The sequence below is a fragment of the Macaca nemestrina genome, chromosome 2 (assembly GCF_043159975.1).
Source record: "Macaca nemestrina isolate mMacNem1 chromosome 2, mMacNem.hap1, whole genome shotgun sequence".
Classification (NCBI taxonomy): domain Eukaryota; kingdom Metazoa; phylum Chordata; class Mammalia; order Primates; family Cercopithecidae; genus Macaca; species Macaca nemestrina.
Genome location: NC_092126.1, coordinates 91,693,935 through 91,709,639, shown reverse-complemented (window position 1 = coordinate 91,709,639; position 15,705 = coordinate 91,693,935). Strand labels below are relative to the sequence as shown.

General features: G+C 36.0%; 1 protein-coding gene and 1 long non-coding RNA gene across 7 annotated transcripts in view; one reads left to right on the top strand and one right to left on the bottom strand.

The window, feature by feature from the left end:
• Positions 1-15,705, bottom strand: part of LOC105489979 (potassium calcium-activated channel subfamily M regulatory beta subunit 2) — a 415,168-nt gene that overhangs the window by 22,403 nt on the left and 377,060 nt on the right. For all 6 annotated transcript variants that reach the window (XM_011755164.3, XM_011755167.3, XM_071091282.1 and 3 more), the window contains one exon: positions 12,863-12,985. In XM_011755164.3, coding sequence (XP_011753466.2) covers positions 12,863-12,985 — 123 coding nt within the window. The remainder of the gene's footprint in view (positions 1-12,862; positions 12,986-15,705) is intronic.
• Positions 1-15,705, top strand: part of LOC139361923 (uncharacterized) — a 145,594-nt gene that overhangs the window by 81,140 nt on the left and 48,749 nt on the right. The gene's annotated exons all lie outside the window — the stretch shown is intronic.

Genomic DNA, 15,705 nt, shown 5'->3' with positions numbered 1-15,705 from the left:
AGAGAGGTGTGTACAAGGGAAGCAAACTGATATACCAAGGGCCAATTTGCTAAAGGATCAGTTTCTCAATGCCTAATTCCCCAAAAGCCAATTTACTGAAGGATCAGCTTACTACATAAATATTTTGCCAACTTTACCACACTTACAGATTTAACAAAGACTTCTTTTAAGGAGTATTGTTTTAAATATAGTAAAGGATTATAAATAAATTTGTGTATGAATATTTTAAGACTATATTTTAAAAATCTGTTCAATCATAAAGTGTGTTTTTCTTACAGATGTATTCATCTTAGCAGTATTTTAGGATCAGTTTGATATTTTTGAAAGCTAAGTTTTCTAGGGAGGCTTAGTCTCTTTGTAAATATATTCTTATGAATATATTTATAAATATGCCTTTCTTGAATATGTTTGTGAATATATCCTTCTAACAAATATAACAAAAATTTGGCATTTCATGTGGGAGCCTTTCAATTTTTACTAGTTTTCAAATTCTTTTTAGAGTCATTGGCTGTTTTCCTAATATTTTAGTATTATTGAAATTCTTGTGGCAAATTTCACATTGCGACCACTTTGATGGATTTATCAACTTTATCAATTAACCAAAATTTGTTTCTTGTACTCATTGATAAAGGTTGTGGTAAGAATAGTAGGACCCTCTGCTAAGTTGAAAAGAAGAATCAGTGAAACACGAAGTCTGGCCCACTGACCTAGAGAGGGGGACACCCAGAGGATAGAGGAGGGAAGACTAGGGGGCAGAGGAAGCTGGAGGGCATGGCTGGTATGGGGGTGGGAGGAACAGGGGACAGAGAGAAAGGGAGACTGGAGACAGTGGGTGTCTGGGACAAGAGATGGAAAGACAGAGGGGCAGAGAGATTGAGAGACAATGGCTGCAGAGAGAGACAGAGTGGAGAGAGTCTGAAGGCCCTAAATCTGGCCCCCTTGTAAATGTTTTCATTCCATTTAGTGTGGTTTATTGTAGAACTGTGTAGGGTTACAATGATCATACCAAATTTGTGGTGTATAGCGAAATTCGATAAATTCACCAAAATGACTGATGGCAAATGGATTCTTTGGCAAATTGGCCTCAGGCACATTGGCCATTACTTTTTCAGGCATTCCTTAAAATGAACATTCAGTAGATCGATGGTAGAAGAAAAAAACAAAAGGGACAAATAAATGTCAGGAATTGAAAACCGTAACTACAGACACGTTATGAATTCAATTGGCCCAGGGCTATGATTTACAAGCACAAAGGTGGTTTAGGAAGCCTGCCAGTTAGGGACCATAACTTGATTTAAATCGTGATGATTAAGTGTCCTTTGACAGACCAAATTAAGTCTTGGATGAGCAAATGATTGAGAAGGGAAGAGTATCCAGGCAGAATATGAGAGAATAGAGGTAGCAGAGTGTGGTTGGATTCCAGGATATTGTGGGTGGGGAATGTCAGACAGTGAGCTGGTTACACAGGCAGGGGCCAGAGAAAAAGGATCTTGTATGTCTTTTGAAGTTAGAGAGGGGATTAAAGGAATTAAGCAAGTACAATGATTAGATACGTGCTTTAGAAAGATCACTTGTATTAATGCGGCTGGTTGTTTAGAAATGTTTACATATGGAGACAAAGGGACTGATTCTTAAACTCTCCCAATGTTTCAGGTATTAGATACAGAGGGGTTTAAAAAAAGAGAAGTGATAGAGGAGATTAATATTTAGATCTACTTAGATGAAGTTGGAAGCCATTATCCTCAGCAAACTAACACAGAAACAGAAAACCAAACACTACATGTTCTCACTAAAAAGTGGGAGCTGAGCGATGAGTACATGTGGACACAGGAAAGGGAGCAACACTTACTGGGGTGTGCTGGGGAAGAGTGGGAATGGAAGAGCATTAGGGACAACAGCTAATGCATGCTGGGCTTAATACCTAGGTGCTGGGTTGATAGGTGCAGCAAACCACCTATGGCACATGTTTACCTATGTAAAAAACCTGCACATCCTGCACATGTACCCCAGAACTTAAGAACAAACAAACAAAAAAACAAACAGATTTAGATCTGGGCATCATTTGTGTCTAGAACTAGCAACACTATGGGTTTTAATGAGACTCTCTAGGTAGAGAAACAAAAGACAGCATGGCCACTAAAACATGGAAAGGGCAGAAGAGAATTCTGCAGAATCCTGAATCTCTCAGATATGTGATGGGTCACCTGGTGGGTGTAGGGAAGAGAAGTAGGGAAAGCATTAATTAGAAATGAAGAATTAAATATATCTGAAGTTACCTGGCTGAGAGCTCTTCCAGAACTTACATGTGCCGAATATTTATGTTTGTGCCTCTCTGGCCCAGTGAATACTGAGCTGTTCAAGAGTTAAAGACAGACCACATCTTTGTAAGTTCAGTCTCTTGCATTTATTAGGCTTATAAGATATGTTCCTTTTATTTGGACTAGACTGACCACAACAAGCCTAGGTTGTAAAATAGCCAGTTATAGGGAAGCTGAATGGTCTACTAAAACTAAATAAATCAGGGAAGCATGGCTAGAACATACCTCAAGTTTCTGTCTTCCCATTAGTGTCCATTGGACTCTACCACCAACAAATTTAGTATTCTTTCCAGAAAAAAATCAAACTCTCCAGGCACTGAACCCTCTAGTTCCCAGACTTAGGGAAACATGCTCTTCTGTTAGATCTTAAGGTGAACCTGTGAGGCAATGGATTGCTGAGTGCCTTCAGAGCTTCAGTGAGCAGAGCTGCTATACAACTCTGCCCCATGAGAACACATCTGTTATTTCATAGGGCAGAGAAGGCATGGCATTGACGAACACAACCATTGTTCTGCCTTCTGTCCACCACAGCCTCCTCCATTTTTGAGATGTGCTCCTTTTACATCTGTCTTCATCTTCAATTAGTTTCAGATTTCATGGATTTTTCCTTGAGCTGGTAGGTATATATTTTATGGTACAATTTGATTAGTTTAATTATTATTATCGTTTTTGGTCTTTTAATGTGTACAATTTCATCGGGAGCAATGAGTTTTTGAGTTTGGGGAGAAATGACAGTCACACTTCATTTATGTTTGTATATGTCATTAACATGAAGGATTTTGTCCATGAGCTTAACGTTATTATTGCCAACGTATTAATTCATGAGACTTCCCAGGAAGTCTTGTAACACTGTGACCCAGGTCTTAGGGGTAAGACACTAAAAGTGAGAACAAAATTACAGAAATGAAGGTTGGAATTATTTCTTTTTAGTCCTGCCTTTAGCTTATTAGATAACATACTCTCCCAATGACATCTTAATATTTTAATTCATATTTATTTTTGTTGGACCAATTAGCATATTAAATTTTATGAAAAGCTTTAATGCAAGATATAGAAGGAAACAGGAAATTATGTGAATTGTCTAGATAAGTGAGGGTGTTATAACCTAGAGAGACTTTGAGAAGTACTGACCTTTATATTGACCACATTATTTGGCTCTAATGCAATAATGCTAGAAATAAGTAACAAAAAATAACTAGAATGACATCTACAGATGAAAGTAAAACTATAGTACAAAGAACTCATGGGTCATAGAATAAAGTCCAACAAAAATTAAAAATCAGAATTAAATGATATGAAAAACACTATAGAGCAACTAGTGGGATGCAGCTAAAGCAATACATGGATAGAAATACGTAGTTTTAAATACTTATATTAGATAAGAAGAAAGCCTGAAGATTAATGCACTAGGCATCCAAGTTAGTAAGTTAGAAAAAGATTAACAGAATATACTAAAAGAAAGTGTAAGGAAGGAAATAATAAACTTGAGCAGAAATAAATGAAATAGATGAACTATATTAAAGCACTAATGAGTTCAAAGGTTAATTTCTTTTGAAAGGATTAATGAAAAACTGAAAAAAACGGATCAGGGAAAAAGTAGAAAAGGGCCAAATAAGTATAAGGAATTAAAAACTATAACTACAGATAAGGTATGGATTAGAAAGAAAATATTGAAAATAGCTATATAATGAGACATTTGGAAACTCTGAAGTATATAACTTCCTGAAATATACAGCAAAGTTTTCAAAAATATAACTTACTGAAACCAATTCAGAAATAAATAGAAAACTCAAATAGTTATAAATCATTAAAAATTTGAATCATCAGTTAAAAAATCACCATAATGGAAACAGTAGTCTCTGATGATTTATAGTTAAACTCTACTTATAGTATACAAATTGTTCCAGAATATAGAAAAAGATGAAATGCTACCCAACCTATTAATGAGGTTAGTAAACTTTGATACTAAAACCAAATCAGAAAAGTACACACAAAAAAATCATTCTCAGCAAACTATCGCAAGAACAGAAAACCAAATGCCACATGTTCTCACTTATAGGTGGGAATTGAACAATGAGATCACTTGGACACAGGAAGGGGAGCATCGCATACTGGGTCCTATTGTGGGGAGGGGGTATGGGAGAGGGATAGCATTAGGAGACATACCTAATGTAAATGACGAGTTAATGGGTGCAGCACACCAACATGGCATATGTATACATATGTAACAAACCTGCACGTTGTGCACATGTACCCTAGAACTTAAAATATAATAAAAAAATTATAGGTCAATGTCTTTCACAAATATAAATGTGAAATTTTAAAAACAAGTTAAACTAGGAGTGTATAAAAGTGAAAATATACCATGATCAAGCTGTGGCTATCCCAGGAATTTATAATGTGGGTTATTATTTGACTATTAATGTAATCTATTACATAAATATATTAAAGGATTATAATCATATAATAATGTAATAAATGTAGAGAAACATATTTGACAAAATTTAACATTCATTCATGATAAAATCTCCTATCAAATTAAAAATAGACAGGAACATCCTTAATATGATAAATGGTATAGAAGAAATACCTATAGTAAACTTGATACTTAACGGTGAAATGTTGACAGAATGCATTTTATGAGCAGAAACAAAAGTAAAGATGTCCATTATTACCTGTTTTATTCATAATTTACTGATTTACTAGCAGTATAACATATGAATGAATAGTATATTTACTGATAAAGAAGAAATAAAAACTTATTATTCACCAATGATGTAATTATGAAGAAAATACAGAAGAATCTACAGATAAATTATTAATAAGAAAATTTAGGCTGGTTGTGATGACTTGCACCTGTAATCTCCACACTTTGGAGGCTGAGGTGGGAGGAGGATCACTTGAACTCAGGAGTTCCAGACCAGCCTAGGCAACACAGCAAGGCACCATCTCTAAAAAGAAAATTAGCCAGGTGTAGTGGTGCATGCCTGTTGTTTCAGCTGGTTGGGGGCTGAGGTGGGAGGATTGCTTGAGCCCAGGATTTCCAGGCTGCAGTGAATCAGGATTACGCTATTGTACTCCAGCCAGTGTGACACAGCAAGATCCTCTTGCAAAAAACAAAACAAAACAAAAAACAAAGCACAAACAAAAACTAGTATAGTTGCTGAAACCAAAGCAATATGCAATAGTCAATTGCCTTTTTATATATTAGCAACAATAGTGTAATTTCCACATTACAAAAAAAAAACAGATCACTCAAAAGTAAATGGAACAAAACCAAAAATTGACAAATGGGACTTAATTAAACTAAAGAGCTTCTGCACAGCAAAATAAATAATTAACCGAGTAAACAGACTACCTACAGAATGAGAGAAAATACTTGCAAGCTCTGCACCTGACAAAGAACTAATATTCAGAATCTATCAGGAAGTTAAACAAATTAACAAGAAGAAAACAACCCACTAAAAAGTGGGCAAAGGACATGAACAGACACTTCTCAAAAGAAGACACATATATGCAAGCCAATAAACATGAAAAAATACTCAATATTACTAATCATTAGAGAAATGCAAATTAAGACCACAATGAGACCATGCAGGGTGTCTATTATTAAAAAGTCAAAAATAACAGATGTTGGCGAGGCTGAGAGGAAAAGGGAACACATAGGCACTGTTGGTGGAAATGTAACTTAGTTCAACCTCCATGAAAAGCAGTGTGGAGATTTCTCAAATTACTAAAAATGGAGCTACCATTTGACCCAGCAACCATAACTGATACCATTACTGGAGTGGGTATCTACCCAAAGGAAAAGAAATCATTCTGTCAAAAAATATCTGCACTCATATGTTTATCCAAGCACTATTCATAATAGCAAAGTCATAGAATCAACCTAAGTGTTCATCAAATGTGGTACATATACACCATCAAATATTGCACAGCCGTAAAAAGGAGTGAAATCATGTCGTTTACAGCTGGAGGCTATTATCCTAAGTGAATTAATGCAGAAACTGAAAACTAAATACTGCATGTTCTCACTTATACGTGGGAGTTAAACAATGGGTACATGTGGACATAAAGCTGGAAACAATAGACACTGGGGACTCCAAAAAGGGGCAGGGAGGAAGGGAAAAAAGTTGAAAAACTACGAATTGGGTACTAGGTTCACTATTTGAGATGATGGGTTCAATAGAGGCCCAAACTTCAGTATGACTCGATATGCTCATATAACAAATCTTGCACATGTACCTTCTGAGTCTAAGATTAAAAAAACAACAGCAGCAACAACAACAACAAAAACGACAAAGTAGTGAAGTTATGAGAGTAGGGTCATTGAAGTTTCTTTATTTTTTGGCAGGATAATGAAAGCGTTAATTATCTTCATATTGGTTAATTCATGCACACATATGAAAATGTAATTATCTAAAAACATAAATGAAATATCCAAATTTCCAAATGGGAGAAAATAAAATACAATTTTAAAGACTTAATTAGTTTGGCTGAATTAAACAGACCAAAATTACACAAACGAATAAATGATGAGTTAAAAAGTCACTTGAGTTTGAAAAAGGCAGCCCAAATATATTAGTAATAATCATAATTGATTTACTCTACAATATTATGCTGAAAGTCCCTGACAATAGATTAAGAATGTAACACATGAGAAAAATACCATAAGGATTAGAAACAAAGAAACAATATTATTATTTGAAGAAAACACAAATATGGGAAATCCATACAAATCTATCAGCAACTACTTAAAAACATACTGAGTTCCACAAGGTTGATTGATAGAAAAAAATCAGTAACTACAAAAGCGGTAGCATTTCTATACATCAGCAGTAAAAATACATATATAACATAAGAGGTATGATAATAATTGCCACAAAATATTGCTTAAATATAAATCTAATGAAATAATTGCAAAATGATACTGGATGAAATATAAAAGTCATGGATAAATAAGGAATTATATTCAGGGATGTGGAGACTCAATATTTAAAACAATTCAGTTATTCAATAAATTCAATGCCATTTCAATAAAAAAGATAGTACTTAGGAATAAATCTAATAAATGATGTACAATTTTTTTTAATGCAAAACTTTCTTAAGAGATATTAGGGAAGACAAACCAATGTAAAGGTTAATCGTACTCATTCAGAGAAAGACTTTCTGACATAAAGATGTAAATTTATCACAAATTAATTAATTTTATAAAATTCTATTAAAAATCTCAAGAGTTTTTTTTGGGAAGTACGATAGGTGTGACTTGCCAACCTGATTTTAAAACTTAGTTGGAAGTGCAAGTGGCTAAGAATAGTAAATACTCTTCTGACTACCAAATAACAAGATGGGTGACTAGTCCTATTAAACATCAAGATGTGTAACAGGCATAATGCTAAAAATTTAAACTGATGTGTGGTGTTTGTCTGAGGTAGACAAAACTGGCTGGTAGAACAGAATAGAGATTCAAAAACATATCCATGTACACATGGAAATGTAATAAATGACAAGTGATTTTTAGATCAATGGGGAAAGGATAAACTCTCCAATAAATGGTGCTGGGGCAATTGGTTATCCATATAAAGACTGGATGTTGGATATCAATTCCAGATGATTAAATACTTAATTGTGAAAGATAATGCTACATAAAATTTAGAAAACTGTGCAGGAGGATGTCTATTTGAATCTGGAGTAGGATGGGATTTCAAAATTTTCCAAAAATTGTTAACTTAGGATATATTAAAATTAAGAACATATTAATATATTTATCAAAAGACATGATAAAGAAAGTGAAAAGCCAAACCACAAACTGGGAGAAGCTATTTGCACACATATAACAGATAAATAATTAACATGGACTTTTATAATGAATTCCTACAAGTCAAGTAAAAGACGATCCAGTAGAAAAATGGTAGAAGTATGACTATAATTGCTGCAAAATGTTACTTAAGTATAAATCTAATGAAATAATTGCAAATTATTTGAACGATCAAGTATTTGACCTAATTGGGCCAAATATTTAAACAGTGAACTCAGAAAAAAGGACTAAGGAAATTGATTCCATCTCATTACTAATCTGAGAAATGAAAATTAAAATAACAATACCCTCTGGATTAATGAAAATTAGAAATCTGAAAACTCTAAACAAGGCTGTAGAGCAATGGGAATCGCATGTATGGCTCCTTTGGAAAACCATGGCATTACTTGGTAAAATTAAAGCTGTGTATACTTTTGAACCAACCATTCCCATGTTTGGCATAAATCTTAAGAAATGTTCATACATATGCACAAAGGGACATGTACAAGAATAGCAGCATTGTTGGCAAAGACAAAAGAACTGGAAAATAATGCAAATGTCCCTTAGCAGTGGACTGAATGATTAAATGGTAGTATGTTCATGTAGTGGGATACTACATAGCAGAAAAAAGGAACTACAGCGACTCACGCCAGCATTGGCGAATCATAGCAACATAATGTTTGGTTAAAAAAGCAAGTTGCAGAATAAATATGGCATGATTCCATTTATATGAAGTCTCCAAACATTCAGATGTAAACAATATACTGTTTGAAGATCCAAATACGATAAACTCATGAAAAAAAATTGGGGAACGATATACCCAAAATTCAGGATATTGATTATCTCTGGGTTGGGGGCTGGGATGGGGAGTAGAATAGTATTAGGAAAGCATCCTCCAGAGCTTCAAAAATTCTGATTGTTTTGTTTTTTAAGCTGAATGATGGGTACCTGGATGTTTATAATATCATTCTTTGTATATTAACATGTGTAATAAATATTCATTTGTATCACTTCAATATTTAATATAAACAGTTTAAAGAAGATTTGATTAACAGTCTGTAATGCTCTTAGCTTAAAAACCTCTCTCTTTTTAAATTTCTAAATTAATTATTCTGTTGTTTTGCTGCTTGAAATCTAGGGATCAGGCCAGGCATGTTGGCCCACGCCTGTAATCGCAGCACTTTGGGAGGCTGAGGTGGGCGAATCACGAGGTCAGGAGATCGAGACCATCCTGGCTAACATGGTGAAGCCCCGTCTCTACTAAAAATACACACACACACACACACACAAACAAAAAACATTAGCCAGGCATGGTGGCGGGTGCCTGTAGTCCCAGCTACTCGGGAGGCTGAGGCAGAAAAGCGTGAACCCGGGAGGCAGAGGTTGCAGTGAGTGAGATTGCGCCACTGCACTCCAGCCTGGGCAACAGAGCGAGACTCCATCTCAAAAAAAAAAAAAAAAAAAAGAAATTTAGGGATTAAAGTAAGTTCAACTAACAAAGAAGTTTGTTGTGAGAAGAAAAAAATATTTCTCCATATTGCTGGGTTGCAGAATGGAAGATGAAGATAGGACCTTATGTTTTGCATATAGAAGATGATCAGAAAAAGATCTGGCTTGGAATTAAAATGAAGAAAAAAAAAAGTAAAACTGACTTCCATCTCTTCTGAGCAAGAAAACATTTGGTTTCAGAATTTTCAGTGAACTTTTCCTTCCTCTTAAGTTGCTCTGCCTGCCCTTAAGCTGGTTTCCTGGTATTCTACCATTTGAGTAATCCCAGGGAATCCAATATCCTGACATACTTGGCCCTGTTCTCAGGAAGAGGAGGTGTGGAGAGCAGCTGAGGATTTTGGACGGCCTGGCTTCTGGGATTGCTGTGGGAACACAGCTGGAGAAACCAGGCATACACAGAGGCCAGGTTTGCAGAACGAGAAGAAACTGAATTACCAGCAATTTGAGGCAGTGCTGTCAGACAATCTAGTTAATTTATTTCCAAATAATTAACTTGAGGACCTTAATTATGTAGATTAATTATCAGCCATCATCATCTTCATTATCACCATGTTTACTGCCACCGAGAGCACCTTAAACAGAGCCACAGATACTGCTCAAAGTCAGTTTAAAATCTGAGTCGGATCTTCCAAGAGTTTGTGAATTAAGCAGCAAAGACGAAGATGTGGTCAAGAAAAAAGCACAGGCAAATGAACTTCTAACATTAAACTAAGGATACCAGCTTAATGGCAGATTCTATTGCTTGTACTTTTTCGCCATGCAGACTTATTTAATCAGCTTTTGCATCCCCATCCCATAAATAAAGCTTGCTGAAAAATGATTTCTTCATAGTCAATATTTTAATTATTATAAATCCCATAGTCGTGAAATCATACTTTAAAAACAAAAAATTAAAACAGTAATTTCAGTTTCATAGAACTTTATTGATGCAGAATATAGTAAGCTAATTGTTCACGCCTTTCAAACTCCACAAATATTACCAATTTGTCAGTCACATGTTTATTATCTTCTTTGATATGCAATATCCAACTCTATTTTAACATACTTTTCCCCTTGTGGGCTTGGCTGTTCACTATCACTCCAAATATTTCAAGTTTGACAAGAGCATGGACAGGTACTGGGGTACAGGGAGAGAGCATCAGCTTGGGTTCAAATCCTGACTTCATCACTGGCTAGTTGTTGGGCCTTTGGAAGTTGTCGAAAATCTCTCCGTTATTTAAAAAGTCTCAGTTTCCTCATCTGTGAAGCAGGCATAATAATCTCTATCTTAAGAGAACACAATTAAAACCTGCAGTACACAGTAATTGCTTCTTAAATGTTAATTCCTCTGTTCATAAAAAGTAGCAAAATGTATTGAATTATTTGCTGAGAGTAAATAGAAGGTGAAAGAAATGCATTACACTTCACTTGCCTTCAGAATTTCAGGACAGCTGGCTGTTGACAATTACCATATTCCTGTAGGGCAACAAAACTCTTGGATTTGGTCCTGGGACGGAAGTTGCAGGACCAAATCTCTGCCTTTCTGCACTTTCACATATAGAATTTGAAATGACATGTGAAATTTTACAGTGTTAAAGAAATGATCTTGCTGAAAGATGATTCAACTTGAAAGCAAATGAAAAATAATTTGATTAAACCTTGAGAAAAAGCAGTGAAAACCTAGAGATGATCAAGTAACGTAAATTTTCAGTTAATTTGCTTGGTGTCGTGATGAGCACTGGGACTTGTTTTTTAAATGCTGACAAGGCAACATTAGTTGCCTTCTGGGCTATAATTTTAGTTAAATATCATATAATTATTTTTTTCCATAATTAAGGTAACAATATATTACAAAGCATTTGGAAAATAGAGCAGTAAAAACCATGCTATTTCTTCCAGGCTTTTGCCTATGTATATTTTTTGTGGCTGCAATCATAGTTTGTATGCAAATTTTCAACTTGCTTTTTTCAGTTAATATTATGTCAAAGCATTTTAAAGTGCTAAGTGGTATATTACATTCAGTGATTTATTTAGCAGATTTTCTATTGTGAATTTTCAAGTCGCTTCCCAACTTTTGCTGTAATATATAATTATTGTGAAGAACAACTTTGCTTTTGAAATTTTAAAAATAATTTTTATCTGTGAGGCAATTGAGGTTTTAGAAGGAGAATAAAAGTATCAGCTCTGAAAACAGTATTCAGGCAAACCTCCTTCAGATTCTTCTCCTTGTGCCTTACCAACTTTTATCAATTGTATTTTTAAATTTTTATTTAATTTTAATTTTTATTTTGTTATCAGTTTTTCACAAATTTCCTTCGACCAAATTGATCCTGATTTCTATCAGATTCTGCCTGATCTGCAACTTGCTTCTGTTGCAATATGCTGGTAAAGGCAGTTATACTTAAAATTTAGCTTCACTTAACCCAAATAATAGTGCAAGGTCATGGGAAAGAGGAAGACTAAATATTTAAAAATGACTAGAGAATTTTATGAATACATTTACTCCCTAAACCCAAGTGAGAGGACTGGATTGAGTTGCACAATGGTCATCTTGTCTTTTCTTAATGCTGCCTTTGCCCTTTATCTTTCTTCTTATTCCCTCATTTTTCCCTTCCCCCAGACTATTCTTCCAGTGATTTTTGAGGGCTCAGTGGATTTGTCTGTCCTCTTTTCTTCCTCTCATAGTATCTGTTTTCCTTCCCTGCCGTATGTCCAGTACCCAGAAATGCAGTTTTCATCACTTTGGAAGAAGAAACTGAATTGCCAGTGGTTCTCAGTATTTATTATTTTATTAATTATATTTTATTATTTAATTTTTATTATTCATTAATAAAATTAATTCAGTTAATAAATTATTATTAATACATTTGGTGCTCAGTATTTATTGAACGCCGTGTGCCAGGTACAGTGCTAGGTGCTGGAAATTCAACAACACAGTCTGTTTGGCTAAAGAGGCTGATGGGAGTGGTGGTTCACATTGGATATCTGAAGGCAGAGCTGGAGTTAGCTAAGCAAAGAGCTCGTGACATGGGAATTTCTGACAGGGAACAACTTTTGCAAGGGTATGTGCTGAAAGCAAACATGTAAAGTGCAAAGAGAAGGAAGGACGAAGTGTCTGAAACCCTACTCCTGTAGTGTAGAGTCCGTCCGCACATTGCAAAGCGTAAGGCTCAGTTGCCTACTACTTTCCTGTCAGTATCCTCTTTGGAAAGTCAGGTTAAATGCTTCTGAAAAGTTCCCAGAATCCCAGTGTATTTACCTTTTTTCATCATGTCTATAAGATGAAGAGGTCCGGCCACTGGTCCATATAAACATCTTAGAGAATGGTGGTCCAGGGTCTCCTTTCCTTACGGTGGATGTCCTGGAGGAATGGCAAAAAGACCTAAAAGAGGTACACACGGAAGTTAACAGCATCGAATAGCTCTCAGTGGATGGACTCTTACTTAACAACAGGGTTGTGATGCCATAGGGGCAGTGGTTCTCAATCCCGGCTGCATATTAAAATTGACTGGGAATTTTTCAAAAAACACTGGAGCCTGGTCCTCTCTCAGAAATTTGCATTCAATCTTTTCAAAGCTTCCTTAGCTGATTGTAATGCACTGCTGGGATTGAGAATTACTGCCTTAGGAAAACATGGTTTTCTAATTGATGTTAAAGTCACATTTTCCCCAAAATATCTCCTTCAAAATGTCACTCTGGTACAGTTTCACACTCTTTACTATGCTGTATTTTTCCAAAATTTTAGTTCAGATTTGGATACTAAAATTTGACTTCTTCTTTTCAATCTGTTTTTTTTTTTTTAAATGCTGACAAGTGTGACATGTTGGTGATGAAATGTCATCTTTTAACCGTGCCCCACTTTTGCCGCTGTTGTGGCATCTGCCCATGGCAGTTGAGTCTCTGCCTAAGAAAATTACAGCATCAGTGGCAGCTGATACTCTCTGGCTGCTGGAGAAGCCAGGTTTGTAGGATCTAGAGTCAAGATATATTAAGAATGTTGTGGGTTTTTTTTTTTAATTGTTACTATGACTTGGCTTTGGCAGATGTTCTTTCCTCTCTAAGCACAGCACTAAAAGTAGTTAGCTATTATTATTTGTTTTCCACATAATAATAATTTTCTTGGGAGTTATGAACATTAAATAAAGAAGTCTTAATCATATATAAAAGTTAAAATGATATTTAACACATTAGAACCAAGGAAGGAAGACTGGTGATTCCTTCATGGATGCAGTCATTAGTGGCTTTCAGTATGGTTAAGCACAATACTAATGATAAGCATGAGACGGGAAATAACATTAGTTACTGTATACCATATTCTCTACTATATGCCATGCACTTTGAATATATTATTTATGCACATACATATTTCATGAAATGCATATGCATATATCTATGTTATGCTTATACAATGAAAACTCTGCAAGGTGGGTAGTGATATCATTTCCAGATTCTAAATGATGCTTTCAGGAGTTTGAGATTTTTGCTTACAGCTGGAACAGGTAGAGCCATGCTTCAAACCAACATCTACTTGCCTTCAATTCTTTTAGTTTTTAAATTAAAAATATATTCTTTAGACATGAGAACTTGCTACATTTCCCAGGCAGAAATGCAGCAGCTATTCCCATGCACAATCATAGCTCACTGCATCCTCAAACTCCTGAGTTCAAGAAATCCTACCTCTGGCCAGGCCCGGTGGCTCACGCCTGTAATCACAGCACTTTGGGAGGCTGAGGCAGGCGGATCATGAGGTCAGGAGACCGAGACCATGCTGGCTAACATGGTGAAACCCTGTCTCTACTAAAAAGAAAAAGTTAGCCGGACGTGGTGGTGGGTGCCTGTAGTCCCAGCTTCTCGGGAGGTTGAGGCAAGAGAATGGCATGAACCCGGGCGGCGGAGATCTCGCCACTGCACTCCAGCCTGGGTGACAGAGCAAGACTCCATCTCAAAACTAACTAACTAACTAACTAACTATATAAAATAAATCCTACCTCCTCAGCTTCCCCAGTAGTTGGGACTACAGGTTCTTGCCAATGTGCCTGGCTTGGCTTCAGCTCTGTAATGTGCCTATGAATGACCTAAAGATTTGGGCCAGTTGTGGTGGCTTATGCCTGTAATCTCAGCAATTTGAGAGGCTTAGTAGGGAGGATCACTTGAGTTCAGGAATTTGAGACCAGACCTGGCAACATAGCAAGATCCCGTCTCTACATAAAATTAAAAATAAAAAAGTTAGCCATGTGTTGTACTGTGTGCCTGTAGTGCCAGCTACTCAGGAGGCTAAGATGGGAGGATAGCTTTAGCCTGGGAGTTCCAGGCTGCAGTGAGCCGTGGTTGTGTCACTGCACCACTCCAGCCTGGATGACACAGGGACATCCTGTTTAAAAAAAAATTGTTACAATGCAAATTCTGCTTTAGAGGGTCTTGGGTGGAGCCTGAGAGCCTACCTTTCTAACAAGCTCTCAAGTGATGCTGATATTGCTGGTCTGCAGACAACACTGAGTAGCAAGGGATCAGAGCATGCACTCATAGTAAGTGGTTGGTTATGGGCCCAGTTTTGTCACTAACTAGCTGTGTGACCTTGAGAAAGTCACTTAACATCTCTAGGGCTTACTCTGTACCATGGAGAGTTTGAAACTGTTAGCTTCTAAGATTCCTCTCAGCACCAATATTTTGTGATTCAATAAATTGAAGAATGGATCTAAGCATATACTCTGTTGTTGTGTATTTACTTTCTGGGATTAGGTGTGGGAATTGATCTCCTTTTATAACCCTTGGGTCAGCATCAGAGCTATGAGGAACAGAGACTGTAGGAGGTAGAACAGAGGCTGGGAGTTTAGTAACCAGTATAGATGCAAGAATTCATACATTTACCCTTGTTCTGGGATAATGGCAGGAATCAAAGGCTTCACCTGAATGGATGTCCTAGACTCTAGACTTAGAAAGACATAGAAATTACATCTGCTGTCTGTTTAAATGGCTTAGGTCTGGATTGTTTAAAGTCATTTATGTTTCTTTTTGAGCATCTCTAAAATATCAAATAGAATAGGGACTACATCCATTATTAAAACCAGTTAACTTTCAGGAAATAAGAATACTTTTAATCTA